Consider the following 26,880-nt stretch of genomic DNA (forward strand, 5'->3'; position numbering starts at 1 on the left):
TCTGTTTTCACATCTTGCTAGTAGAAGCGCAATTGTTAAAGTTACTATATTTACAAAATTGTAACCTGATATGGTCCTCCCACTTTTTTAAAAACAACACAGTTTTTATGGAGATAAACCAGATTCAAAAACTGGCTAAAGAATAACTCACAGACCTCAATCACTTTTCATTAATTTACATTAAACTGTAGTAAGCTTTAGGGGCAGCCAAAATCTTAGATACGCATGATCGATCCAGACCCTAAACATCTCCAGCGCAATCAGCCACTGTGAAGGAAACTAGAACGTTTGGAGGGAGAGGCGGGGCGCTCCATCCAATCATTGCTTTCCTTTTTATGTTGTAGGAGAAGAGCCTCCGGGCTTCCACGTGCAGTTGACCACCAAATTACACCCCCAGTTCTATCTTTCACTTTGTGAAGAGGACATTAGGAAGAACACCCCAATTACCTCTTAAGGAAATGTTCAGAAAGCATTACAGATCATAGACGAGAAGCTAAAATTTCCTAGATCCAAGTATGTCTAGAGAAAAGGATATTGAGGCAGGGCGGAAAGAGCGCCTTGGAAAACTGTGACGAACATCCAAGCCAGCTGAGTCCACCGAGTGCTTTATAAAAGGTTCATGCCTCTTTTCGCATTGTCTCATCCACTAACTCAACCAACATTAACTGTTTGCCTTTTATGTGGTAGGTGTATTTCCAAAGAGGAACTATACCAGTGAACAGAGCTAACGGAAACTCTGGGGAGCCTTGCATGCCAGTGGAGGAGTGGCATATACACAAACATGAATATGTGCAGAGTGACTCTCAGCTACTGATGAAGTCTGGGGCAAAGGGATGAACTGAAGAAAGAATATGGGCTATATACCAGGTGGGGCAAGTACTGAGAGAGTATCCTGTCAAATAAAACCACTGGCAAGTGTTCTTAATTTTTTTTATACATTTATTTGTGTGTGTGTGCATACACGTGTGTGCAAGTATGTGGGTATATGGAGGTCAGAGGACAACTTGTGGGAGTCAATTCTCCCACCATGTGAGTTCTGGGGACAACTATATCATCAGGCTTGGTGGTGGGTGCTTGTACCCCTTAAGCTACCTCACTGGCCCTGTTTTTAATTCTTTTACCAAATGGAAGCAGTTGCAGTATTACCAGTATATCATGGTAAGTATCACAAGTAGCAATGTAAAATAATAAGAAATTGCCCTTAGTTGTGTCTGGATCTCACCTCTGGCCATTTTGTTGGGGACCCTGTTGAAGTAGGTACCAGTCTCCATTTTCTACCCTCAGCTGCTGCACACGATGGTTGAGGCACCACTGACAAATCATTTTAGCTCCATGGGCATGAGTTACAAGCTCACCAAGTAGAGTTGACTGGAGTGGGCAGATAAATGCACATAAAATATCTGAAATGGACATCTGACCCATAAATAAGTGGTTAATTAAGTTCAGTATGTGGTAAGATAATTGTTCTACTCTTTAAAATAATTATTTGTGCAAAAGGTCAGTGCCTCTCCCTACACATGCCTTTTTTTTTTTTTTTTGGACAGGGTTTCTCTGTGTAGCCCTGGCTGCCCTGGAACTCACTCTGTAGACCAGGCTGGTCTCAAACTCAGAGATCCACTTGTCTCTGCCTTCCTAGTGCTGGGATTAAAGTTGTATACCACCACTGCCTGGTTTGTCGCTTATTTTAGATGTATGAATGAACATTCTAAGCATGTTTTGATGTAAACACCCCTCCCCCCCAAAAAAGATAATTTAAGTCTTTAATCCCCTATATCTGGCATTAATGAGATTTTGTTTGGAAATAAACTCTTTCTTTGCATAAGTAGTCAACTTTTACTGTTGTCTTGTTTTATTCTGTTTTGTTGTGGGATAGGATTCCTTACAGCCCAGGCTGACTTTGAATCCCGATCCTGACGTCTTCATCTCCCAAACGCATCCTGCTTCACCTAGCAGGAAGAGTGAGCGCTGAGTTTTGATAATGATTTTACTGTGTTAAGGTGGGACACAGTCAGGTGCCTTGAGCTTTTGTGAATGTAAAGAGGAAGATTTAGATTCAGGGACAGTCCCTGTGAAGATGGAGGCAGACTGCAGAGACTTGTCACAGACAAGGAATGCCAAGTAGCTTGTGTCAAATAAGCACGATAGGAGGCCACTGTTTCAGATCAAGTTTCTCCAGGGCGTCCCCATAGAACAGGCACAAATAAAAACTAACATCTCCCTGCTGAAATGTGTCACTGAGGGAGGATTGGGGCTCAGAGTCAGAGAAACTAAATATACAAAGGCTTTATTTATTTATTTATTTATTTATTTATTTATTTAAATCATGAGCGGGACTAGCCAGGCTAGCTGTGTTTATTAGAGGCTGGTGACCACTCATTAGGAGTCTGTCCTCTCATGGAATACTGGGGATTGAGCTCTTACGCTTTTGATGGTTATGTGCCTGAGAACAGCCATTAAATTCTTCAGAGATGTATCTGTGCTGCGTTTCATAATCATAAGCTTGGTTTCTGTACAAGCTCACTAAATGGTTGTGACCTGTTGACTGTTGAGCAAAGATTTGTTTTTGTACACAGAGTGGAGGTATTGGTCAAAAGGCAGACGCCCTTATTCTGTCAAAAGATCATTGAAAGCTGTTGGTTATCCATCATCACTTGGACTCCTAAGCTTAATAAACCCTGTTGGTTTTGAGTGACTCGCACAATAACATTTGAAGCCTGACATACTGGCTCACTCATGCCTGTAATCTCAGCACTTGAGAGGCAGAGACAGGAGACTTATTGAAAGACAGCCTGAGTTACATAGAGCAACCCTAGCTTACCCCCCCAACCCCAAACAACCAATAATAACAACCTTTGTATTCTCCACTGCAATCAAAGACAGATAGTGTTCTGTTTTTTTAAGACCTGTATGTCTGTGCCCACATGTTGGTAGTGGAATATATCTAGTTGTTAGTTTGTCCTCCCAAAATGAAGCTATTGATCATCCAATAGTGGGTTATCGAGGTGGGTCTCTTCATTTGTTATAGAGTCACTGAATTGACAGCTGGTCCTCGGATGCCTTCAGAAACAACATTTCCTAGGGCATAATGTAGATGTTTCTTTGGACTTGTTATGGCTATTACTTTATTACTTTGGTTTCCTATAGCCCACAACTGTGGCAGTGAAATAAACAGAACTATATAGTAGGTCTATCCGTCTGGTTGAGACAAGCCTGTAACTTGTGGCTATCATTCCTAAGTTCCCCCAATGCAGGGATTACAGGCATGTAACACTATACCCTCTTTAATGGGATTTACTCTTAAATGTCTTAAATTTGAAAGAGCTATAAAACTCCTAGCAACTCGATCCAAGAGTGAAAGAAGTTTAACGATATTCTGAATCTGTTAATTCTCTGGTTAGCTACAGATAGAAGCCCTGTAAAGGGTTCTGTGATTTATTTTCTCAAACTACGCCACCTTCTGGTAGACATCTGAGTCTGCAATTCCTGGTCAATTGACCATGGATCAAACCCCAAGTGCCCAGAGACTTGAGGCTTATCCCAGCAGAGTTTGACCTCAGAACAAGATGCCACATCTGAACTGTTTAAAACCTCTAGATTTGTGTCATTTTCTAGAGGGTCACTAGGTAACTGACAGATTTATGATATTAGGCACAGTTTTAGCTTTGTGTAATGCATTGTGATAGGCATTTAAAAAAACGCCTTGTAAAGAGGTACTGAAGCAAAAGGAGAAAGATCTCAAAGGGCTACGGCCTCATTACACTCATGGTGTACGACAACTATCCTTTGATAAAATTATAGGTTTGAAACAATTTATCAGCCACTAAAACATCTGCCCTCTCTGAGGTTCGAACTCAGGACCTTCAGATTATGAGACTGACGCGCTGCCTACTGCGCTAAGAAGGCACTGAGTATTGAGCTTTGAGTAAAACTATTGATCCTAATTTTTTTCACATTTCTATAATCCTTTTGAAGTTAAATTGTTTTCTCCACCACCACCTTTCCTGTAACAGAAATCAAAAGAGCGGTGTGCCGTGTCCACCACGCCACCCCGAGCTGCAGGAGACCACCGACAGCTGCAATGTAACCCATTAAAAATCGTAAGTCCATTAAAACATTGACATCTTGTTTGCTCCTGTGCATCAAAGGCAGTTCGTGAGCGTGAACTTTTTAGAGGACAGCGGAGGCGGAAACCGCAGAAGCCGCAACCAGGATTGTTCCCTAACCGCAGGACCTGAGCGCCCTCTACCGGTTCAGGCTCCAAAACAGTAATAAAAATGAGATGGGATGGGAGGACGCACGGGGAAATAATTCGCGTAGTTTTCTTGTGTAAGTTACTTAAAAGCGCTGTAGTCCGCAGAATGACACAATACCTCACAATATCATCTAGGGCACTATCCACTGGTCACAAATAAGTTGTCAGGAAATACTAATAAGAGACACAAGTAAGGACATTGAACTTTGAGGTCAGTAGAAAACTCTCGTTTATACACATTTTCTAGAAATGAAATCCTTTGCATTTGGGGGTTTTGTTTTGAGAAAGGGTTTCACTCTGTAGCCCAACCTGTCCTGGATCTCAGTACGAAGCTCACATACTCTGGCTTCAGCCTCCCAAGTTCTGGAATTTAAGAAATAAAACTGTTATAAAAGGTTTTGGTACGTTTTATCATCTCTGCTTCACTGTGAGGAAAGTGCTAGAGAGCTTAACCCGGTTCCAATGGTGTATGGGTAGGAGGGGCACAGAGATGCGCGCGCTGCTCTTTGGAGAGTAGCCGAGTCCCACAACCTGTGGGAGCTGAGCACATCCATCCAAAAGCCTGGCTGCAAAGACCACAGCTGGAGCGTGAGATTTGAGGTTTGGAGAGAGAGCCCCCTGTTTTCTGAGGAAGGCAAAGCTTCCACTGAAGATATCTTTGAGTAGGCTGCAACAACCGTGAACAGGGTGTCAAAGCAGAAGGAGAAGCCTATTTGTAGACTATGGTGGTTGGGACATCTACAGAATAATTTATATTTAAAATGTTATAACGAAAAACAGTAAAACATACTTGTGTCTTTGACATCATTGCGGTCAGTACCAGGAATTTGCTTGTGAGGTAGTGTGTCTATGGGGGTCTAAGATACTGGATAGAGACTCTAGTTATTCGGGGATGTAACTGCAAATCACCCCTGCCAGTCTTACTATAAGCCTTGATGCACAGTGGCTTCTAACTTTAGGTCACCTTAAAGATATATACTTTTCTGCAACAAGAGTGTGAAAATGTTATTTCTAAATCTGTCCTTTTTGTGCCTTTAAAATCTTTGAAATGAAATAAGAGAAAGTTCCTAAGTTCTGCGTGGCGATGTTGCCTTTGCAATGAGCACTCATTCCTGCCCAACCCTTCTTGTGCACAGTTCTTTGGAGCAGCTATATGGCCAGAACACAGGGTTACAATCAATCTGTATCGCCTTTGCTCACACAGGCAGGCAAAAGCCTATTACTTTCCTGACATTTTACACTTTCCAGACCTGTTCTGCTTCCTTCGTCACTTCACATTGTTGCCATGATTCCCAGACCAAAAAGAGTTTCTTCCTTCTCTGTTGTGTCTCTGTGATGGTCAATTTTATGGAGCTATGTTAGTGTATATTACAGATGACAAATAAGAACTTATATTGTGTTGTGTAGCAATGTCCCATCCCAGACGAACCCTTATTAGGCCTCAGGACATTAAGGGGAGGCAAAACAATACACTGTTGTAAAGGGAGATACATATTACATACTGCTTTGAAGCCCATTAAACTTACAAAAGGAATAACTCAGTGACTTCAGGAAGTCCCTGAAACTGACCAGATTCACTAAATCCCTCGTTCTCCAAGCATACATATATAAGCTATAAGTACTTTCGAGAGATTCTGAGAGAAGCAGCGCTGTCTAGAAGAGTCTTAGATCAGCAGAGACACCTGGAAAAAAAGAAAAGAAAACAGAGATTAGCCAAGATGCCCGGAAGGTGCTCAGACTAGCTGAGCTGCCTGAGATAGTCTCTAATCTGTTGAGCTTTTTGTGAATTGTATAGCATGCTACTTACTGGTCCCCAGCTTTCCTGGACTGTCACCCATGCTGAGATGGGTTGTTGTGGTGTAGCCTCATAAGTAACACTTCACCTGTCTTCCTAGGGAAACTGAATAAAACTCATTGGTTCACCAAGTTGGACTTCAGGGCCATCCTTACCTTTATGTCCATTCCCTATCAAGTGAGAAGGCATTTGTTCATGCCTCTCTAGCAATAGCATCACACAATAATCCACATGGCAAGAGTATGTAATATTAGAGAACTTGTAAAAGTACAGTGCCTAAGTATGTTATGGTGATGACAACTTTCAATTCAGGGTTTACTAAAAGCCAAATATTTTTGTACACACACACACACACACACACACACACACACACACACACTTTATTGTTGCCAAGGGGATGCTGCTGAAGCAAAGGGACCAGAATGATCAAGGACGGAGTCTCTGGAGCACACGGAGGGAGTTCAGTCATGATCTATAGTCCAGCCTCCCTGTGAAGCAATGCTGATCTATCTCACCGTGGATCTATAGTCGAGCCTCCCTGTGAAATGATGCTGGTACTCAGCCCAGTTCTTAGGCTTTCTTTTCTTTTCTACAAAGCTGATGTTCATGTGATTGACAATTTTTTTCTGTCAGTTGGGATTTTTTTCCCCCTGAGACTCTTTAAATTCAATTCTTTCAAGTACAAATTAGAAATAGTTTTCCCACCCTTAGATTTTTTTCACTTTACTTATGCATTTTTTAGTGCATAGGAGTACATATGCCTTCAGCTCAGAGATCTACCTGCCTCATATATGTAATGAATTACATCAACTATTTTTACTTCTGATTTTTTAAGATAAAAATCAAAGTTATGGGGCCGAAGACAGCCGGCCACCGTCCGGACCAGAGGACAGGTGTCCGCCTGGCTTGGGAGGCGGCCTCAGCCTCAGCAGCAGCGGTCGCCATCTTGGTTCCAGGACTCAGCAGAACTTAGGAATTTAGTCTGAACAGGTTAGAGGGTGCGCCAGAGAATCAGACATCTTCTGGGACGGGCGGAAGCACAGAGCCGCTGAGGCAGCACCCTTGGCGGGCCGCAGACAGCCGGCCACCGTCCGGACCAGAGGACAGGTGTCCACCTGGCTTGGGAGGCGGCCTCAGCCTCAGCAGCAGCGGTCGCCATCTTGGTTCCAGGACTCCCTGGAACTTAGGAATTTAGTCTGCTCAGGTGAGAGTCTGCACCACAGAAGCTGACAGCTTCTGGGAACTGCCAAAGCAACACAGCTTCTGAGAGAGGCCCTGTTTTGGGCCTTCTTCTTCGACCAGGAGGAGGTCCAAAAACAAGATATCTGCGCACCTTCCCTGTAAGAGAGCTTGCCAGCAGAGAGTGCTCTGAGCACTGAAACTCAGAGGAGAGAATCTGTCTCCCAGGTCTGCTGAGAGACGGTAACAGAATCACCAGAAGAACAATCTCTAAACAGAGTCAACTATAACTACTAACTCCAGAGATTACCAGATGGCGAAAGGTAAACGTAGGAATCCTACTAACAGGAACCAAGACCACTCACCAGCATCAGAACCCAGCACTCCCACTTCGCCCAGTCCAGGGCACCCCAACATACCCGAAAACCTAGACCTAGATTTAAAAGCATACCTCATGATGATGGTAGAGGACATCAAGAAGGACTTTAATAAATCACTTAAAGAAATACAGGAGAACACTGCTAAAGAGTTACAAGTCCTTAAAGAAAAACATGAAAACACAATCAAACAGGTAGAAGTCCTTACAGAAAAAGAGGAAAAAACATACAAACAGGTGATGGAAATGAACAAAACCATACTAGACCTAAAAAGGGAAGTAGACACAATAAAGAAAACTCAAAGTGAGGCAACACTGGAGATAGAAACCCTAGGAAAGAAATCTGGAACCATAGATTTGAGCATCAGCAACAGAATACAAGAGATGGAAGAGAGAATCTCAGGTGCAGAAGATTCCATAGAGAACATCGGCACAACAATCAAAGAAAATGGAAAATGCAAAAAGATCCTAACTCAAAATATCCAGGAAATCCAGGACACAATGAGAAGACCAAACCTACGGATAATAGGAGTGGATGAGAATGAAGATTTTCAACTCAAAGGACCAGCAAACATCTTCAACAAAATTATTGAAGAAAACTTCCCAAAGATAAAGAAAGAGATACCTATAAACATACAAGAAGCCTACAGAACTCCAAATAGACTGGACCAGAAAAGAAATTCCTCCCGACACATAATAATCAGAACAACAAATGCACTAAATAAAGATAGAATACTAAAAGCAGTAAGGGAAAAAGGTCAAGTAACATATAAAGGCAAGCCTATCAGAATTACACCAGATTTTTCACCAGAGACTATGAAAGCCAGAAGAGCCTGGACAGATGTTATACAGACACTAAGAGAACACAAATTCCAGCCCAGGCTACTATACCCAGCCAAACTCTCAATTACCATAGATGGAGAAACCAAAGTATTCCATGACAAAACCAAATTCACACATTATCTCTCCACGAATCCAGCCCTTCAAAGGTTAATAACAGAAAAAAACCAATACAAGAACGGGAACAATGCCCTAGAAAAAACAAGAAGGTAATCCCTCAACAAACCTAAAAGAAGACAGCCACAAGAACAGAATGCCAACTTTAACAACAAAAATAACAGGAAGCAACAATTACTTTTCCTTAATATCTCTTAACATCAATGGTCTCAACTCCCCAATAAAAAGACATAGACTAACAAACTGGCTACACAAACAAGACCCAACATTTTGCTGTTTACAGGAGACACATCTCAGAGAAAAAGATAGACACTACCTCAGAATAAAAGGCTGGAAAACAATTTTCCAAGCAAATGGTATGAAGAAACAAGCTGGAGTAGCCATCCTAATATCTGATAAGATTGACTTCCAACCCAAAGTCATCAAAAAAGACAAAGAGGGGCACTTCGTTCTCATCAAAGGTAAAATCCTCCAAGAGGAACTCTCAATTCTGAATATCTATGCTCCAAATACAAGGGCAGCCACATTCATTAAAGAAACTTTAGTAAAGCTCAAAGCACACATTGCACCTCACACAATAATAGTGGGAGACTTCAACACACCACTTTCACCAATGGACAGATCATGGAAACAGAAACTAAACAGGGACACACTGAAACTAACAGAAGTGATGAAACAAATGGATCTGACAGATATCTACAGAACATTTTATCCTAAAACAAAAGGATATACCTTCTTCTCAGCACCTCATGGTACCTTCTCCAAAATTGACCACATAATAGGTCACAAAACAGGCCTCAACAGATTCAAAAATATTGAAATTGTCCCATGTATCCTATCAGATCACCATGCACTAAGGCTGATCTTCAATAACAAAAAAAATAACAGAAAGCCAACACTCACGTGGAAACTGAACAACACTCTTCTCAATGATACCTTGGTCAGGGAAGGAATAAAGAAAGAAATTAAAGACTTTTTAGAGTTTAATGAAAATGAAGCCACAACGTACCCAAACCTTTGGGACACAATGAAAGCATTTCTAAGAGGGAAACTCATAGCTCTGAGTGCCTCCAAGAAGAAACGGGAGAGAGCACATACTAGCTGCTTGACAACACATCTAAAAGCTCTAGAAAAAAAGGAAGCAAATTCACCCAAGAGGAGTAGACGGCAGGAAACAATCAAACTCAGGGGTGAAATCAACCAAGTGGAAACAAGAAGAACTATTCAAAGAATTAACCAAACGAGGAGTTGGTTCTTTGAGAAGATCAACAAGATAGATAAACCCTTAGCTAGACTTACTAAAGGGCACAGGGACAAAATCCTAATTAACAAAATCAGAAATGAAAAGGGAGACATAACAACAGATCCTGAAGAAATCCAAAACACCATCAGATCCTTCTACAAAAGGTTATACTCAACAAAACTGGAAAACCTGGACGAAATGGACAAATTTCTGGACAGATACCAGGTACCAAAGTTGAGTCAGGATCAAGTTGACCATCTAAACAGTCCCATATCACCTAAAGAAATAGAAGCAGTTATTAATAGTCTCCCAGCCAAAAAAAGCCCAGGACCAGACGGGTTTAGTGCAGAGTTCTATCAGACCTTCAAAGAAGATCTAATTCCAGTTCTGCACAAACTATTTCACAAAATAGAAGTAGAAGGTACTCTACCCAACTCATTTTATGAAGCCACTATTACTCTGATACCTAAACCACAGAAAGATTCAACAAAGATAGAGAACTTCAGACCAATTTCTCTTATGAATATCGATGCAAAAATCCTCAATAAAATTCTTGCTAACCGAATCCAAGAACATATTAAAGCAATCATCCATCCTGACCAAGTAGGTTTTATTCCAGGAATGCAGGGATGGTTTAATATACGAAAATCCATCAATGTAATCCATTATATAAACAAACTCAAAGACAAAAACCACATGATCATCTCGTTAGATGCAGAAAAAGCATTTGACAAGATTCAACACCCATTCATGATAAAAGTTTTGGAAAGATCAGGAATTCAAGGCCCATACCTAAACATGATAAAAGCAATCTACAGCAAACCAGTAGCCAACATCAAAGTAAATGGAGAGAAGCTGGAAGCAATCCCACTAAAATCAGGGACTAGACAAGGCTGCCCACTTTCTCCCTACCTTTTCAACATAGTACTTGAAGTATTAGCCAGAGCAATTTGACAACAAAAGGAGATCAAGGGGATACAAATTGGAAAAGAGGAAGTCAAAATATCACTTTTTGCAGATGATATGATAGTATATATAAGTGACCCTAAAAATTCTACCAGAGAACTCCTAAACCTGATAAGCAACTTCGGTGAAGTCGCTGGATATAAAATAAACTCAAACAAGTCAATGGCCTTTCTCTATACAAAGAATAAACAGGCTGAGAAAGAAATTAGGGAAACAACACCCTTCTCAATAGTCACAAATAGCATAAAATATCTTGGCGTAACTCTAACTAAGGAGGTAAAAGATCTGTATGATAAAAACTTCAAATCTCTGAAGAAAGAAGTTAAAGAAGATCTCAGAAGATGGAAAGATCTCCCATGCTCATGGATTGGCAGGATCAACATTGTAAAAATGGCTATCTTGCCAAAAGCAATCTACAGATTCAATGCAATCCCCATCAAAATTCCAACTCAATTCTTCAACGAATTAGAAGGAGCAATTTGCAAATTCATCTGGAATAACAAAAAACCTAGGATAGCAAAAACTCTTCTCAAGGATAAAAGAACCTCTGGTGGAATCACCATGCCTGACCTAAAGCTTTACTACAGAGCAATTGTGGTAAAAACTGCATGGTACTGGTATAGAGACAGACAAGTAGACCAATGGAATAGAATTGAAGACCCAGAAATGAACCCACACACCTATGGTCACTTGATCTTCGACAAGGGATCTAAAACCATCCAGTGGAAGAAAGACAGCATTTTCAACAATTGGTGCTGGCACAACTGGTTGTTATCATGTAGAAGAATGCGAATCGATCCATACTTATCTCCTTGTACTAAGGTCAAATCTAAATGGATCAAAGAACTTCACATAAAACCAGAGACACTGAAACTTATAGAGGAGAAAGTGGGGAAAAGCCTTGAAGATATGGGCACAGGGGAAAAATTCCTGAACAGAACAGCAATGGCTTGTGCTGTAAGATCGAGAATTGACAAATGGGACCTAATGAAACTCCAAAGTTTCTGCAAGGCAAAAGACACCGTCAATAAGACAAAGAGACCACCAACAGATTGGGAAAGGATCTTTACCTATCCTAAATCAGATAGGGGACTAATATCCAACATATATAAAGAACTCAAGAAGGTGGACTTCAGAAAATCAAATAACCCCATTAAAAAATGGGGCTCAGAACTGAACAAAGAATTCTCACCTGAGGAATACCGAATGGCAGAGAAGCACCTGAAAAAATGTTCAACATCCTTAATCATCAGGGAAATGCAAATCAAAACAACTCTGAGATTCCACCTCACACCAGTCAGAATGTCTAAGATCAAAAATTCAGGTGACAGCAGATGCTGGCGAGGATGTGGAGAAAGAGGAACACTCCTCCATTGTTGGTGGGATTGCAGGCTTGTACAACCACTCTGGAAATCCGTCTGGCGGTTCCTCAGAAAATTGGACATAGTACTACCGGAGGATCCAGCAATACCTCTCCTGGGCATATATCCAGAAGATGCCCCAACTGGTAAGAAGGACACATGCTCCACTATGTTCATAGCAGCCTTATTTATAATAGCCAGAAGCTGGAAAGAACCCAGATGCCCCTCAACAGAGGAATGGATACAGAAAATGTGGTACATCTACACAATGGAGTACTACTCAGCTATTAAAAAGAATGAATTTATGAAATTCTTAGCCAAATGGATGGACCTGGAGGGCATCATCCTGAGTGAGGTAACACATTCACAAAGGAACTCACACAATATGTACTCACTGATAAGTGGATATTAGCCCAAAACCTAGGATACCCAAGATATAAGATACAATTTCCTAAACACATGAAACTCAAGAAAAATGAAGACTAAAGTGTGGACACTATGCCCCTCCTTAGAAGTGGGAACAAAACACCCTTGGAAGGAGTTACAGAGACAAAGTTTGGAGGTGAGATGAAAGGATGGACCATGTAGAGACTGCCATATCCAGCGATCCACCCCATAATCAGCATCCAGACGCTGACACCATTGCATACACTAGCAAGATTTTATCGAAAGGACCCAGATGTAGCTGTCTCTTATGAGACTATGCCGGGGCCTAGCAAACACAGAAGTGGATGCTCACAGTCAGCTCATGGATGGATCACAGGGCTCCCAATGGAGGAGCTAGAGAAAGTACCCAAGGAGCTAAAGGGATCTGCAACCCTATAGGTGGATCAACATTATGAACTAACCAGTACCCCGGAGCTCTTGACTCTAGCTGCATATATATCAAAAGATGGCCTAGTCGGCCATCACTGGAAAGAGAGGCCCATTGGACACGCAAACTTTATATGCCCCAGAACAGGGGAACGCCAGGGCCAAAAAGGGGGAGTGGGCGGGTAGGGGAGTGGGGGTGGGTGGGTATGGGGGACTTTTGGTATAGCATTGGAAATGTAAATGAGCTAAATACCTAATAAAAAATGGAAAGAAAAAAAATCAAAGTTATACAAGATTTCTAGCTTGGCGTTTCTAGTAACTTTACTTGTGCCTTCTCATGTTTAGACATTTCTGTCTATTCAGAACATGTCCTAGTGTCAGAATGTGTCCTAGTGTCAGAATGTGTCCTAGTATCAGAATGTGTCCTAGTGTCAGAATGTGTCCTAGTGTCAGAATGTGTCCTAGTGTCAGAATGTGTCCTAGTGTCAGAATGTGTCCTAGTGTCAGAATGTGTCCTAGTGTCAGAATGTGTCCTAGTGTCCTGTGTGCTGTGCTGACTTAAGCTTTCATGCTTTATGCACAGTGGTCCAGTTATCCTGACATCATGCTCTTTGAGCAGTCCCTGTGGGATGTTCACTCTCAAAGTCAACTGCATAGACTTCAGAGTTAGCCTAGAAGACACACCTCTGGGGATGTCTGTGAGGTGGGAAAGCCAACTTTGAATACAGGAGACTCTTTCCATGGTCTAGGGTCCAGGACTGAATACAAAGGGGACAGCTGGATGGGGCACAGTTCAGTTGGCAGAGTGTAGCTCCCACCCCTGCTGTGCATCTTACACCTTTTGTCCTAGCCCTCTAGAAGCAAAAGCAGGGGACCAGGACTTGGTTTGGGTTGCATGAGACCTAGTGTCAAAGGTTACATAGTGAGACTCTCACAGACAGATGTGTGTGTGTGTGTGTGTGTGTGTGTGTGTGTGTGTGTGTATGATGTGTATGTATGTGTTCCTATGTTGCTTTGCTTTGTTGGATATTTTAGTCACAATGATGAGACATAAAATTAAAGTGGAATCTGTTTCTATTTGAATTTGAACTGCACCTCCCTCATATTTGCCTCTGGTCTAATACCACATGAACAAATTTTCTCCACTGGCATCAGCTCTTTGGTTGTCACATCCTGAAGTACTTTTATGGGGCCTCTATGCATTTTCTTTACCTTTGATAAACTTGATGAGGTTGTTTGTAGCTGCTTAGTCTAGTCTAAGGGCAATGGGGGAGTAATCACCCACCCTTTGGCTACACATAGCAGTGGCCACTCTTCTGTGCAACTCTGACTGGCCTGGAACTTGCTTTATAGCCTAGGCTGCCTTGAACTGTATCTTCCTCTGTGTACCAAGTGATGGAAATAAGGGCACAGTGCCACCATGATTGGCTCAATCCTTTGGTTCTTTACATCTTACTCAATAGACTGCAATGCTTATTCAAAACTTTGTATGTTTTAAAGGGCATCTCTGTACTCACTCATTGGACCTACGCATTAAAGAGGCACACCACCCTGGACCACAGAGAGGAGAATAATCTCACTGGGATTTCCCACCAGAGTCCCCACTCAGACCTTCCTTCTTGGTAGAGGACTCATTCTTGGTTATATGCCTCAGCATCTACTGTAGGGTCCATTCAACCACTAACATAGTAAGAAGTCACAGTATCCCATACCAGATAAGGAAAGATAACCATTCCAGGATGTCCACTCCCATCCCCTGCATAGATGCTCCATCCTCAGTTGCAATCCTACGTACCAATAACTAAAACATTGCAACTCCTCCTCCCTGATTCATCTCTGGTTTTGCTGGATCCGGTTCATGATGCCAATTGTTGTTTGACAGACCTTTCCTGGGGTGATACAAAACACACACACACACACACACACACACACACATTCACCCTAGGGAGGAAGCCATGACAGACCAACATGATGCATTAATATCCGATTTAGTGAAACAATGAGTTTCTTATTTGAACAGGCATATGGTGAGGAGTTACAAGGAGTAAGGAAGATTCAAAAGCAGCTGATGACTTTTTTATTTCATACACAGCTTACCACAAATACATAAGGATCTGCAGGCACTGCCTTTTATAAAGAAGCCACACCCTGATAGAGCACATTATAAGTTTAAGATATTTCAAATTTCTTATCACAAGAATAAAAATTGATTTTGACAACATGGTCTGTTCTTTTTCTTTTTTAAAGATTTATTTTATGTATATGAGTACACCATTGCTCTCTTCAGACACATCATGTAAGAGCATCAGGTCCCATTACAGATGGTTGTGAGCCACCATGTGGTTGCTGAGAATTAAACTCGGGACCTCTGGGAGAGCAGTCGGTGCCCTTAACCACTGAGCTGATTCTCCAGCTCCAATATGATCTGTTCTTTAGATGCTGGAAAAAGAATATACTCTTTTTCTCTTTGACTTTGTTTTTCTGAGATGGGGTCTCATGTAGTCTAGGCTGAACTCAAACTTGCTATGTAGCTAAGGTTGAACTTGAACTCCTGATTCTCTTGCATCTGTATCCTAGGCACTGTCACAGGCATGCAGAATCACAAAGGGATATACATTCTTATATATAGCTAGTGAGAATATAAAACAGTATGAATTTTATAAAAGAGAAATTAAGAATACCTAACAAAATTCACATGTATTCTAATATATATTATATGTGTTATATAATATACATGTGCATATATACACATATGTACATATATGCATATACATACACACACATCTATATATTGGAATGTGGTACAGCTAATCCAACAATGGCTGGCTATAGAATAACAGTCTAATAGTATAGTAGTTGCTCAGTCCACAAGGCTGGACTTCTCAGCTGGTCTTCGGTATACACAGGACTTCTGAAGAAATAGACTCTAATGCTAGTTAAAGAATGGACTTGCTAGTGAGGTGAGAGCAGGCGGCAAAGATCAAAAGCTTTCTTCTTCCATGTCCTTTTACATGGGCTTCCAACCGAAGGCACCGCTCAGATGAGAGGTGGGTCTTTACCAGCTCAAACAATTTGGATTTAAGGTGGATCTTCCTACCTCAAAGGTTCTGATTAGAAGTTGAACTTCTCATTTCAAATTAAGCAAAAATCCCTCACAATTCTGCTCTCCACTTTCAGGTTTTAGTTTATTTCGGATGTAGTCAAGCTGATAACCAAGAATATCCACCACAATGATAGATAGACAGATGATAGAGAAATAATAGGAGATGGATTGATAGACCAATGATAGGTGATAAATTGATAAGAGATAGAGTAGATAGATGACTGATCAATAGATGATATAGGATAATGAAGTACAGGAGGATAGATGAATGGAGCGAGGAGAGATGATGAACAGCACAGATCCATAGAAGACGGATTGATGGTAGATATCTGACAGACAATAGATGACAGATACACAGTATGGTAGATATCTGACAGACAATAGATGACAGATACACAGTATGATAGATATCTGACAGACAATAGATGACAGATACACAGTATGGTAGATATCTGACAGACAGTAGATGACAGATATACAGTATTTACTTGGATTCTTTTCTTGAATGAGTTCACTTGTTTTCTTCTTCCTTTAAGAAAACCCAGGAAAATCTGTTTGTTTGTTTGTTTTAAATTTGTTTTCCATAATGGATTGATCTCTGATAGTCAACTAGTCTAGCAATTCTTTTTTTCTCTCTCTCTCTTTTAATTCTTTACTGAGGTCTATCAGTTATAAGTTTCTGTTTTGCACAAATTCTTCACCTTTACATTTTGATTATTTTTATTTATGTCAATTCTTCAGAGTTCCTATGAATTTCCCCCCTTTTTGTTGCAGTTTCCTTTGGTTTATTTTGAGAGCAGGAGTTTGTGGGCCAAGGCTGGTGTGAAAGACAATACGTAGAGCCCAGAGCCTGGGACTGCCAGGCTTGCCGTCTTACAAGCCCCATTCTGTACCTTTCTTAATCTCTTTAGTTCTTTTTTTTTTTCTGAAATGTTAAGTGACAGATTACACTTCCTTTATGCACATATATTTACCTTACACTACTTTATTCTGAATCTTTGTTTAGAGAGTTTTAAAAACATACTTATTTTTATTTTTTTATATACAAAATATTATTACGTATATGTGCATGGGGCAGGTACGCACACATGAATGCATGTGTCCACAGAGGTCAGAGATTTCTACTTGGACTGGGGCTACAGGAAGTTATAATCTAGTTGATGTGAGAATTGAACTCAGGTCCTCAGGAAGAGCAGGACGTTCTCGTGACCGTTGAGCCATCTCTGCAGCCCAAACTTAGTCTTTTTGATCTAGGGTCTCGTGTAGGCAGCCTAGACTCAAACTTGCTTGTGCCTCTGAGGATGAGCGTGAGTTCCTCCTATCGCAGCTTTCCCATAGCGCTTAAGTTACAGACATGTTCCCCTGTGTCTCAGGCAGTTTCAGTGTAAGGTTGGTGGATCACAGAGGCAGAACTCATGAATAAGAACACATTGACTATTCAGCATCTGAATAAATATAATGTCATAATTTTGTGAGAAAACCACACCCATTGCCTTATAAGATTCACTGAAGATGTTCAGCATAGATTTCTTACCTCAGACCTTTTACAGATCTGCCAGCTATATAGATAAAAACACAGAAACTTACATATTTTAAAACTTAGGCCTTTAGCTTGGGCTACCTCTCAGCTAGCTCATCTAACTTAATCTTGTTCTAGCCCATGACCTGCCACATGACTGATTGTTTACCTCTCTCTGTCCTCTGTTTCTTCTAGTGCTGCTGGTGAATATCTGGCTCCTGCCTACTTCTCCCAGAGATCCTCTCTCTTTGCCTAGAAACTCTGCTCTTCCTTCCTGCTTCAGCTTTTGACCGTCAGATCTTTATTAAAGCCAATAGACAAATAACAAGATCTGACTAGTACTTAGCTCTCTGCACCATTCCATCATGTACATAAGCGGGTATCTTGGTCTTTCCAGAATATGCTTTGTTACATAGTAGCCTAGCTACTTCTTCATCCATTCTTCTTTGGAGAGGGAGAAAAACAAATGTCCCCAAGGTTTTAAGTCTCTTCCTGGACTCCAGTGTAATTTGTTATTGATGCAAGAGAATCCAGGATTGTGTTATCTCTTTGGCATATAATTTTTCAGGTATTGCCAAATGTTTGTTTTGTGCTGTTTTGTTTTTCAAGCCAGAGTTTCTCTATATGTGTAATTCTGGCCATCCTGGAGTTCTCTCACTTTGTAGATCAGGCTGGCCTCAAACTCAGAGATCTGCCTGCTTCTGCCTCCCAAGTGCTGGGATTAAAGGTGTCTACCACACCTCTCAGCCAGAATTACTAAATTTTAACAACAGTCATTTATATCTGTTTATATAACACCTTTAGTCTTCAGAGAAGGCTTTTAGCCCTCAAGGGGCTAAAATAAATTAACCCCAATGGAATACAAACTTTAGTTCTGCAGTTGAAAATTCGGTCTGATTCTCTAATGTAGTGACTCTCACTTGAATTGCCTAGGGAACTAGTTAAAATACACTCAGAAATTCTAATTTTATTTGGTCAGTGGTCCAGAAATGTGTATTTTAGTAAGCACTCTAAGTGCCATTGGCAAGTGACTTTGCAAAACACTGCTATAACTGTGAAAAGGACAATGATCTCAGAGTGAGGCCTGCCTGTACTATCAGCACTGTGTACTGAGACATAAATTATACCAACAGCAATTGTGCTAACTCATGGACTCCACCGACAGCAATGGTACTAACTCATGGACTCCACCGACAGTGGTGTGCAATGGCTCATGAACTACACTGTGATGGTTTGTATATGCTTGGCCCAGGGAGTGGTACTATTAGAAGATAGTACCTGTTGGAGTAGGTGTGTTACCATGGGCGAGGGCTTTAAGACCCTGTCCTAGCTGCCTGGAAGTCAGTATTCTGCTAGCAGCCTTCAGACAAAGATGTGGAACTCTCAGCTCCTCCTGCACCATGCCTGCCTGGACACTGCCATGTTTCTGCCTTGATAATAATGGACTGAAACTCTGATCCTGTAAGCCAACTCCAATTAAATGTTGTCCTATAAGAGTTGCCTTGGTCATGATGTCTGTTCACACCAGTAAAACCCTAACTAAGACATGCACCAACAGCGCTCTGCACTGACTCATGAATTGTATATCTCCTATCATCACAGTCAGGAGCAGTTATTTACTGGAATTCATTATACCCAAAATTTTCCATATAAAATCTCAATTAACCCAATTATCCTATCAAATAAATAGTGCATTCTGCATTTTTGAGGATGAAGGTACAGGTTTAGAAATGTTCACTGTAACATAGCAAGTGGCCAAGTTCAGTTTCAAATCCAAGATTACTCATTTTGGAACCCAAGATCTTCTTGTCTTCTATTTCTTTAGGGTCAAGCGTGATGTCTATAGTCATAAAGTAAACAAAATTTAGTAACTTAAACTACTCTCAAACCTTAGCCTTTTCTGCCTTAAGGGTTCTAAAAGAGTTTTGATATATCTTCTTATGAAGAGAGTGCACCAGCCTAGTAAAGTGTTGCTTAATTCCATTTACTCCTGAAGGAGGAGAATATAAAATAAAACCTCAGATATCTACGTAAGAGGTTCTCTATGAAGAAGAAACAGATCAAGTCAGGAATGGCGACACTGCCTGTGATCCCGGCACGTGGGAGGAGGAAGGAAGAGAATCCAGAGTCCTAGATTCTCTACTACATAGTGTGATGGAGGCCAGCCTGGGCTACATGAGACCCTATTTTAAAATACAAAACCAAACTAGAATGGAAGGAAGGGAGGGAGGAACTTGTAAGAACATTCAGCTTCTTCATTTCGTTTGCTGTATTATGCTGTTTCCACTGTGGACACTGTCTGCTCGGCCTCCAGTTCTTCAGATTCAAAAGCAGGTGTGGGGAATGGGATGGGTGTGGTGGATACTCCTATAATCCCAGCTCTTGGGAGCTGGAGGCTGAAGGCTCAGAGTTAGAGGTCATCTTCAGCCACATGGTTAGTTCAAGGCCAGACTCAACACAAAAAAGGAGGAGAAGGAGCTGTTTGACACACAGCTCTGAGCACCTTGGTCAGGAACCATCTAATAACCTTGGAAAGGCAGCCCAGGTGTTCCAGGAGGGGTGGGGCAAGGGTTTTTAACCATCTTTAGAGTTGCTGCCTTTCTTCTAGCTCACTCTGTGGAGCAATTTACTCTTAAAAAGCTTTCCAAGTGATAGAGATGGGTTGAAATTGTACCAGCTCATGGAAGAAATAAAAGGAGAATCTTAATGTTTTTAAGGCAGTTAAAACAAATGATATAAATCTCAACTATGGTGAGCTTGAATAAACAAAATCTCCACCTGCCTGTTCTCTGTACACTACCAACCTAAGAAAGTACACCTGTGCTCTGTTTGTAAAACTTCACTTAGTATTCGAATTGAAAAATGTGAAAAATCTTATAAATCCTGAACAAATTATTTAATTTCTTCAAGCTTCAGGCTATAGATGAGGACAATAATAATAATGCCCGCTTCAGCTACTAGGGACCTTCCTGTAACGTGTGTAGGTTGTTTTAAGTGATTACTGTTGTTACTGTCTTTATTGGGTGCTTGTATGTGAGTGTGCGTGTGCATGTGCTTCGGTGCGCACGCACATGCGTTTGAGTATCTGTGGAGGCAGAAGAGATCATCCCTAGAGATAGAGCTATAGGCAGCTGTGGGCCACCCACTGTGAGTGCTGGGAATTAACCTCTGGTCCTCTGCAAGAGCAGGAAGTAGTTTTTAAAGCTGTTGGGCCATCTCTCAGGGCCTATTATTATTGTTATTAATACATTTGTTTGCTTTCTGAAAATTGGGGAAGCAAATTCTTCTCTCCCTTGGTAGTCAAATGAGATTAGTAGATGGAAAATCTGACGCAATCCCTAATTGTAGCCAAGGTGGTAAATATAAACCGGATGCTCCAGGGAGACTGACTTACCCACGACAGCAGTCTCTCAGGGAGGGCTGCCACACTAGCTGAAAGCTGCTTTTATCTTCTCCCGAGTCAACCTTAGAACCAGGAAAGAATATTTTTGTGACAGGACCTGCCACATCAAGACTTTAGAGGCTCTTCTTGAGTCCCTAACCTGATTAGACTCACTTAATCTCTCTAAACCTGAGGAATCTGGTCCTTCAACAACAGTTCTCCTAACTATATTTTTATAGCTGGTCATGTCTGCTTAATATCCCAACAAATAGAGGGATGTGCTAGTGATCTTTCTTTTTACCAACTCAGGACTAAGTATCCCTAGGTTTTGTTTAGCTTTATTTGGTTTTGAGAGGAGGAATATGTGAATGTTCTGGAGTACACAGATCAGCTAGGCTAAGTACCATACTTCAGCTAACTGGATTCTTGCTCTAGCAAAGAAATATCAACTTCTGTAAAGAGGGAGAAAGAAGGTTGTGGTTGAACAAATTCTTTAAAATATAACACATTGAAGATCAATTCAAGAATCAAATTGTGTGAACAATGGACAAGTCCAAATGCTTGAGGATGCTTTTGAGAAGACAGGATGCCATTCTTTTTCTCTACTTTATTTGCAAATGCCTGGTCCCCTTCAATAACTTGTATCTTCTCTGGTTGGACACAGTCCCTTGTCATTGTCTTTGTCTCCATATGTCCCTGGCCTTGGTAATTAAGCCATTATAACTATCCCAAACACAGGTTCAGGTACTTCATGATTTCTCAAATCACTAGCTGGTTAAGTTGACCCAGAGCAAAAAGACCCCAGGAGACTCACTCAAGCTGATTCTTGCATGCCAAACTTAAAATTTGCCTTGTAAAGATATTTGTGATTTAAGCTATGTATCCCATACAATGTTCACACCAATGCCCTTCTCTTTCCGTCCATTCCATTTCCCAACTCCTAGCATCTTGGATTAAAGTTTGGGTTTCTAGCTCCTCTGTCGTACAGCCATGCCTTGCTCCTGTTTGTCACCACTGCCTGGCCCGCTAACGCTATCCCTGTGCAGGTTGCCCTCACCTCACCCCCAGCTTCCCATCTCTTCTCTCCTATCATTCCTCATCGTCCTCTGTAGTAAGTGTTCTTAAGAGCTACTCCACTCTTGTCCTGAAACACATTTGTTTGGTCAGTGCATTTAACATAGTGATCAAGGTTTTGCACATTGTGGTCTTGAGTTGAGTTTTCAACATGGTTTCCCACTATAACCTGTGATAATGCTATCTACACATGTACATTTATCAGGTTGCTAAACTCAGCCATAAAATTAAGCGTGCTTCCCTCAAACCCTTCCCTTCCCTGCAGGAAACTGCTGTGTTTTCATTACTTCAAACACGGGTGTGTGCTTCTGACGTCTGTGGCCATCATTTATAAGCATTAACACTTTCTAGTCCTTGCTATTTTTCATTTTATTAAAGGCCCATAGTCAAGATTTTAAAAATCTGATACCATGAGCTCTCAGTGGAAAAATAAAAACAGTTTTCTCACTCATCACTCATACTGCCTGGTGTTTTCGGGAACAATCACGACTGTGTATAAAGCTCTTCTTTAGGGAATCACTGAGCTATGGGTTGTGGTAGCCCTGTCCTCATTACCTGTCCATTATGATTAATCGACAGGAAAATGTTCTGCAATCCTCCCATGGTCTTCTATCACACATCACAGGGATTCTAGCAACACCATTCAGGTCTGTCACTTCAAAACCAGGTTTTGTTGATGTAACAAAACAATTAAAACAACTTCCATAGACTCGTCCAGTAAACTGAAACACATTTCTCTTGTCACGATAACTTCACATGTAATTTCTTTGGCTAAAGTTTCTTAGGATTAATCCCAACATGTGGTATCTAAATCTCTATCCTAAACTAGGAAATATCTATGTTAATTTTCAAATATATTATCCTTTTTCCTTCGGCTTATCTTTTAAGTGACTCTAAGCTTTTTATGCACATTGAGCATGTTATAAGAAGAATCCTTTTTTATTTATCATGAAAACCTTCTCAATGGGCAAGTAGAATGTTTTCTTTAACATTTATTTTAGAGACATTTTAGGTTAATAGAAAAGTTGAGCAAAGGTACAGAGATTTCCCATAATCCCCTGCCCTCCCTGCATGTGTAGTTTTTCCTTTTTCCCAACCCACAGGACCGTTGGTTGTGATCGGTGAGCCAATACGGATGGATTGATTACTCCAAATCCAGAATTGACATTGGAATTAACCTTTAACACTGTACATCCTGTCCATTTGGACAAGCTCACCTTGGCATGTGCCCATCATTACAGAGAGCTGGAAGCACAGAAGCGATGGAGTAGTTTCACTGTCCTAAAATTTTGGTGTTACAATAATTCTTTCCTGCAGGTAAACTGTTGTGTTTTCATTACTTCAAACACGTGTGTGCGCTTCATTTATAAGTATTGACACTTTCTAGTCTTTGCTCTTTTCCATTTTATTAAAGGCACATAGTCAAGATTTTTAAAATGTAATACCATGAGCTTGCAGTGGAAAAATAAAAACCAACATTCTTACTTATCTCTCACATTTCCTGATAATTCTCATGCTCTCAGTCACTGGCTCAGTCAGGGGTTTTAACTAGTTAAAGCCACTAGTTTTAACATTTTTACAATGTCATCCTTTTTGGAATGACATTCTGTTGGAATACTGAAGTATATACTTTTCTCAAAATTTTTTTTTTCTACTGACAAGTTGTTCTAACTCTAAGAAGTGAGGAGAAAGGAGCTACCACTTTGCCTGAATCCTGATTTGTTCATGTGTTTCAGATGCCTCAATGAGAAATTTCTCCTTAAAAGGGAGTAAGGAGAGGAAAGCAGGCATTATATAGAACAACTTTGTCCCCAGGAAGAGTTTTCCAGACTTTTGAAATGTTACCTATGAATTATTGTTTTATATCACCATTGATGTGATTTCTATGGATGGCATATACCAGCTCTTTCCCTAGGAAAAAATAAGTGTATTTTTTTCTAGTACCTTCATAATTTTTGCCTAGTTGTAATTTTTTAAAATCATCCTTTTCCTCCTTGATTTTATCAGGCCCCTTTCCTTTGAAATGTCAGTGAATCGCATCAGTGCAGATTTCCCAGAAGATTTCATTCTTATGGGCTTTACCAAGTACCCATGGCTGGATCTCCCTCTCTTCTTTGTCCTCCTGACCTCCTACATGTTCACATTGCTGGGAAACATTGCTATTATTTTGGTTTCTCAGCTCGATTCCCAGCTCCAAAGTCCCATGTATTTCTTCCTTACCAGCCTTTCATTTTTGGATCTCTGTTTTACCACTACGACTGTCCCTCAAATGTTGTTTAACTTACAGGGACCCAACAAGAACATCACTTACATAGGCTGCATGGCCCAGGCCTATGTGTTTCATTGGTTAGGCTGTACTGAATGTGTTCTTCTTGGTATCATGGCCTTAGATCGCTATGTGGCTGTGTGCAAGCCTCTGAGGTACTCTGTCATTATGGACCACAGGCTCTGTCTGCAGCTGTCTGGTGCTGCTTGGCTCACTGGCCTGGCTAACTCACTACTACAGTCTACACTTACCATACAGTTGCCCCTGTGTGGGAATCGGATGCTTGACCACTTCTTCTGTGAGCTGCCTGGGCTTATTAAGATGTCTTGTGGGGACACCACAGTCAATGAGGTTACTTTAGCAGTGGTGGCCACATTCTTCATAATGGGTCCCCTCTCCATGATACTTGTATCATATAGTTACATTGCTCAAACTGTATTTCGAATGCCTTCTGCGGCAGGGAGGCTCAAGGCTTTCAACACTTGCTCATCGCACCTGCTGGTGGTGTCTTTATTTTATGGACCAGGGATCTACATCTACATGCAACCCTCAGAGGATGGCTCCCAAGACCTTATCAAGGTCTTGACTCTGTTTTACTGTGTCATCACTCCCATGGCTAATCCATTCATCTATACTCTGAGGAACAAAGATGTCATAGGAGCTTTGAAGAGACTTCTGAGGAAGGCCATTTCAACTAAGGGGATATGAAAAGTGTTTCTTTATTCTTAATTGGAAAGGTCCAACAATAATGTGAAACATCAATCTGTTTTGTCTGAAGGAGGGAACTGTTGACCTAAAATTTGTGATCTCATACTGCAGCTTCTAGAGTGCTTGGATTACAGGTGTATATCACCACACCCAACTTAAATTTTTACATCAAAGCCACCCTCACACCTCCAGTGCCAGGGATGGGTTACATCTCAATGAGTTGTTGACCAAAGGGGTCCCTAGACTGACTCAAACACCACAAGTAATTGTTAAGGCTATTGGTTATCCTTGGTAAGGCCCTGTTAGTGATGATGTCACTTAAGTATATCATAGAGCATGAAAAATTGATCTGGCACCAAACTAGAAGCTTCACTGTTAGAAGGTCCTAGACACACTACAGGAGGAGAAAAGTAATCAATGTCACCAGGCTATAAAACCTGCAATCTACAGCAGCAACGACCTGTAAAAGTACACTGGTGCAGTAGTGGCACTAATAGGAGTAACCAACTATTTTTTTTTTTTAAATTAGATTTAAGGCCTTGCTCCATGATGGAGCCCACACCTGACACTATTAATGAGATCAAGAATCTGCTACTGGATAGATCATAGGCTTAAGAGAAAACCTACCACTATTACTATGCTGAGTGAACACAGCATTACAGGGGTATCAATAACATAGTGCTATGCCCATTTGCTCAACTCTCATCAGAGAAGCTTCTTCTTGCAGTAATTAACACAGAGACTCACAACTGAACAATGTGCAGAGGATGTCTTTGGGACCTGACAGATACCACAGTCCAGTCAGTGTTACACAGCCACACTGCTATTGCAGAGTGAAGATATAGAGAGAGGTGCTTTGAAGGGATGGAGAGGAACTATTTGCCTTTTTAAATTCTACAGGGAGCAATATTCCTGCAATTAAAAAAATGGCTTTGTGGGTGTGTGGTTAATGTGGTCAGCAGATGCAGTCAGGTAAATGAGCAGATCTAATGAGGGAGCAGGGAACCTACTGAAAGTCCCAGCCAGAGCCCTTAGTTGGTTCCACCTCTGGGAACCCTCCCAGCCCCTTGATGACAGCTGTTTGCCCATCTTAATAAAGTTTGTTCTTTCTGCTCTTTTATCTCCATGGCCTTTGCCTCTTGTGTCTCCTGCATCTTCTTCTGTTACTTCACTGTCCAGTCTCCTTTGCTTTCTTTGGGTGCATCTTTCTAGGATGCACAATTCTTTGTCCACCCCACAGAACATACGGCATAATGAAACCCACTATCTATTCTAACCTGAAACATGAATCTTAAAGCTAAATATTGTCTTTTAAAATTTCACTATCATGCCAGATTTGGTGGCTCACAGATGGAATCCCAATGCTTTACCAATCAAAATCAACTGGGGACAGGGTTCCCTCAGTTTCTTATGTGTAGATTCTTGTGCAATTTTGGGGACCAGATTAAAAGAATACAAGCAGCATTAGACCAAATCCACAACAGCCTGTGTCTTCCAACCTCAAGATCTGGATCACAGGTGTGCCCTCCATTTCTGGATTGTAGTTCAGTCCAGAGAAAAAGTCCAAAGCCATTCCTGTTCAACTGCAAATCAAACAATAAGCTTAGCTGGGTGAGATCTTGCCCTGAGATCATCACTCCCTTAATCTGTTTATCTCCTTGATCACAGGACTCCGCTTCATTCACTTCCTGGTGTCTCTTTATTACTTGAACCATACATTTTGTATTTTTTTTTTCTTTTTCAGCTTGCTGTGCTTGATCAAAACACTCTTTTTGAGAGTAAACCAGAGGACAAAGTCTATGCTAGGCGTTTCAGAGCTGTCCTTTGTCAATGCAATTAATCTGAATTTCTTCAACATAACCTTAGGCAGACTTTTCAGACAAGAG

The 26,880-nt window shown here is 41.1% G+C and overlaps 1 protein-coding gene and 1 non-coding gene across 2 annotated transcripts; one reads left to right on the forward strand and one right to left on the reverse strand.

Moving 5' to 3' along the window:
* Positions 1 to 3,830: 3,830 nt before the first annotated feature.
* Positions 3,831 to 3,903, reverse strand: n-TMcat13. Its single transcript has one exon. It is a non-coding gene; the product is annotated as a tRNA-Met (tRNA).
* Positions 3,904 to 24,043: 20,140 nt separating this feature from the next.
* On the forward strand, positions 24,044 to 24,994 carry Olfr1367 (olfactory receptor 1367). Its single transcript, NM_146533.1, has one exon. The coding sequence runs from the start codon at positions 24,044 to 24,046 to the stop codon at positions 24,992 to 24,994; it is 951 nt and encodes a 316-aa protein (NP_666744.1).
* The last annotated feature ends 1,886 nt before the right edge of the window (positions 24,995 to 26,880 follow it).

This window comes from Mus musculus, chromosome 13 (genome assembly GCF_000001635.26).
Source record: "Mus musculus strain C57BL/6J chromosome 13, GRCm38.p6 C57BL/6J".
NCBI classification, from domain to species: Eukaryota; Metazoa; Chordata; class Mammalia; order Rodentia; family Muridae; genus Mus; species Mus musculus.

Excerpts from the sequence above, each read along its gene's own strand:
- Olfr1367 (NM_146533.1), top strand. The coding sequence starts at position 24,044 with ATGTCAGTGAATCGCATCAGTGCAGATTTCCCAGAAGATTTCATTCTT.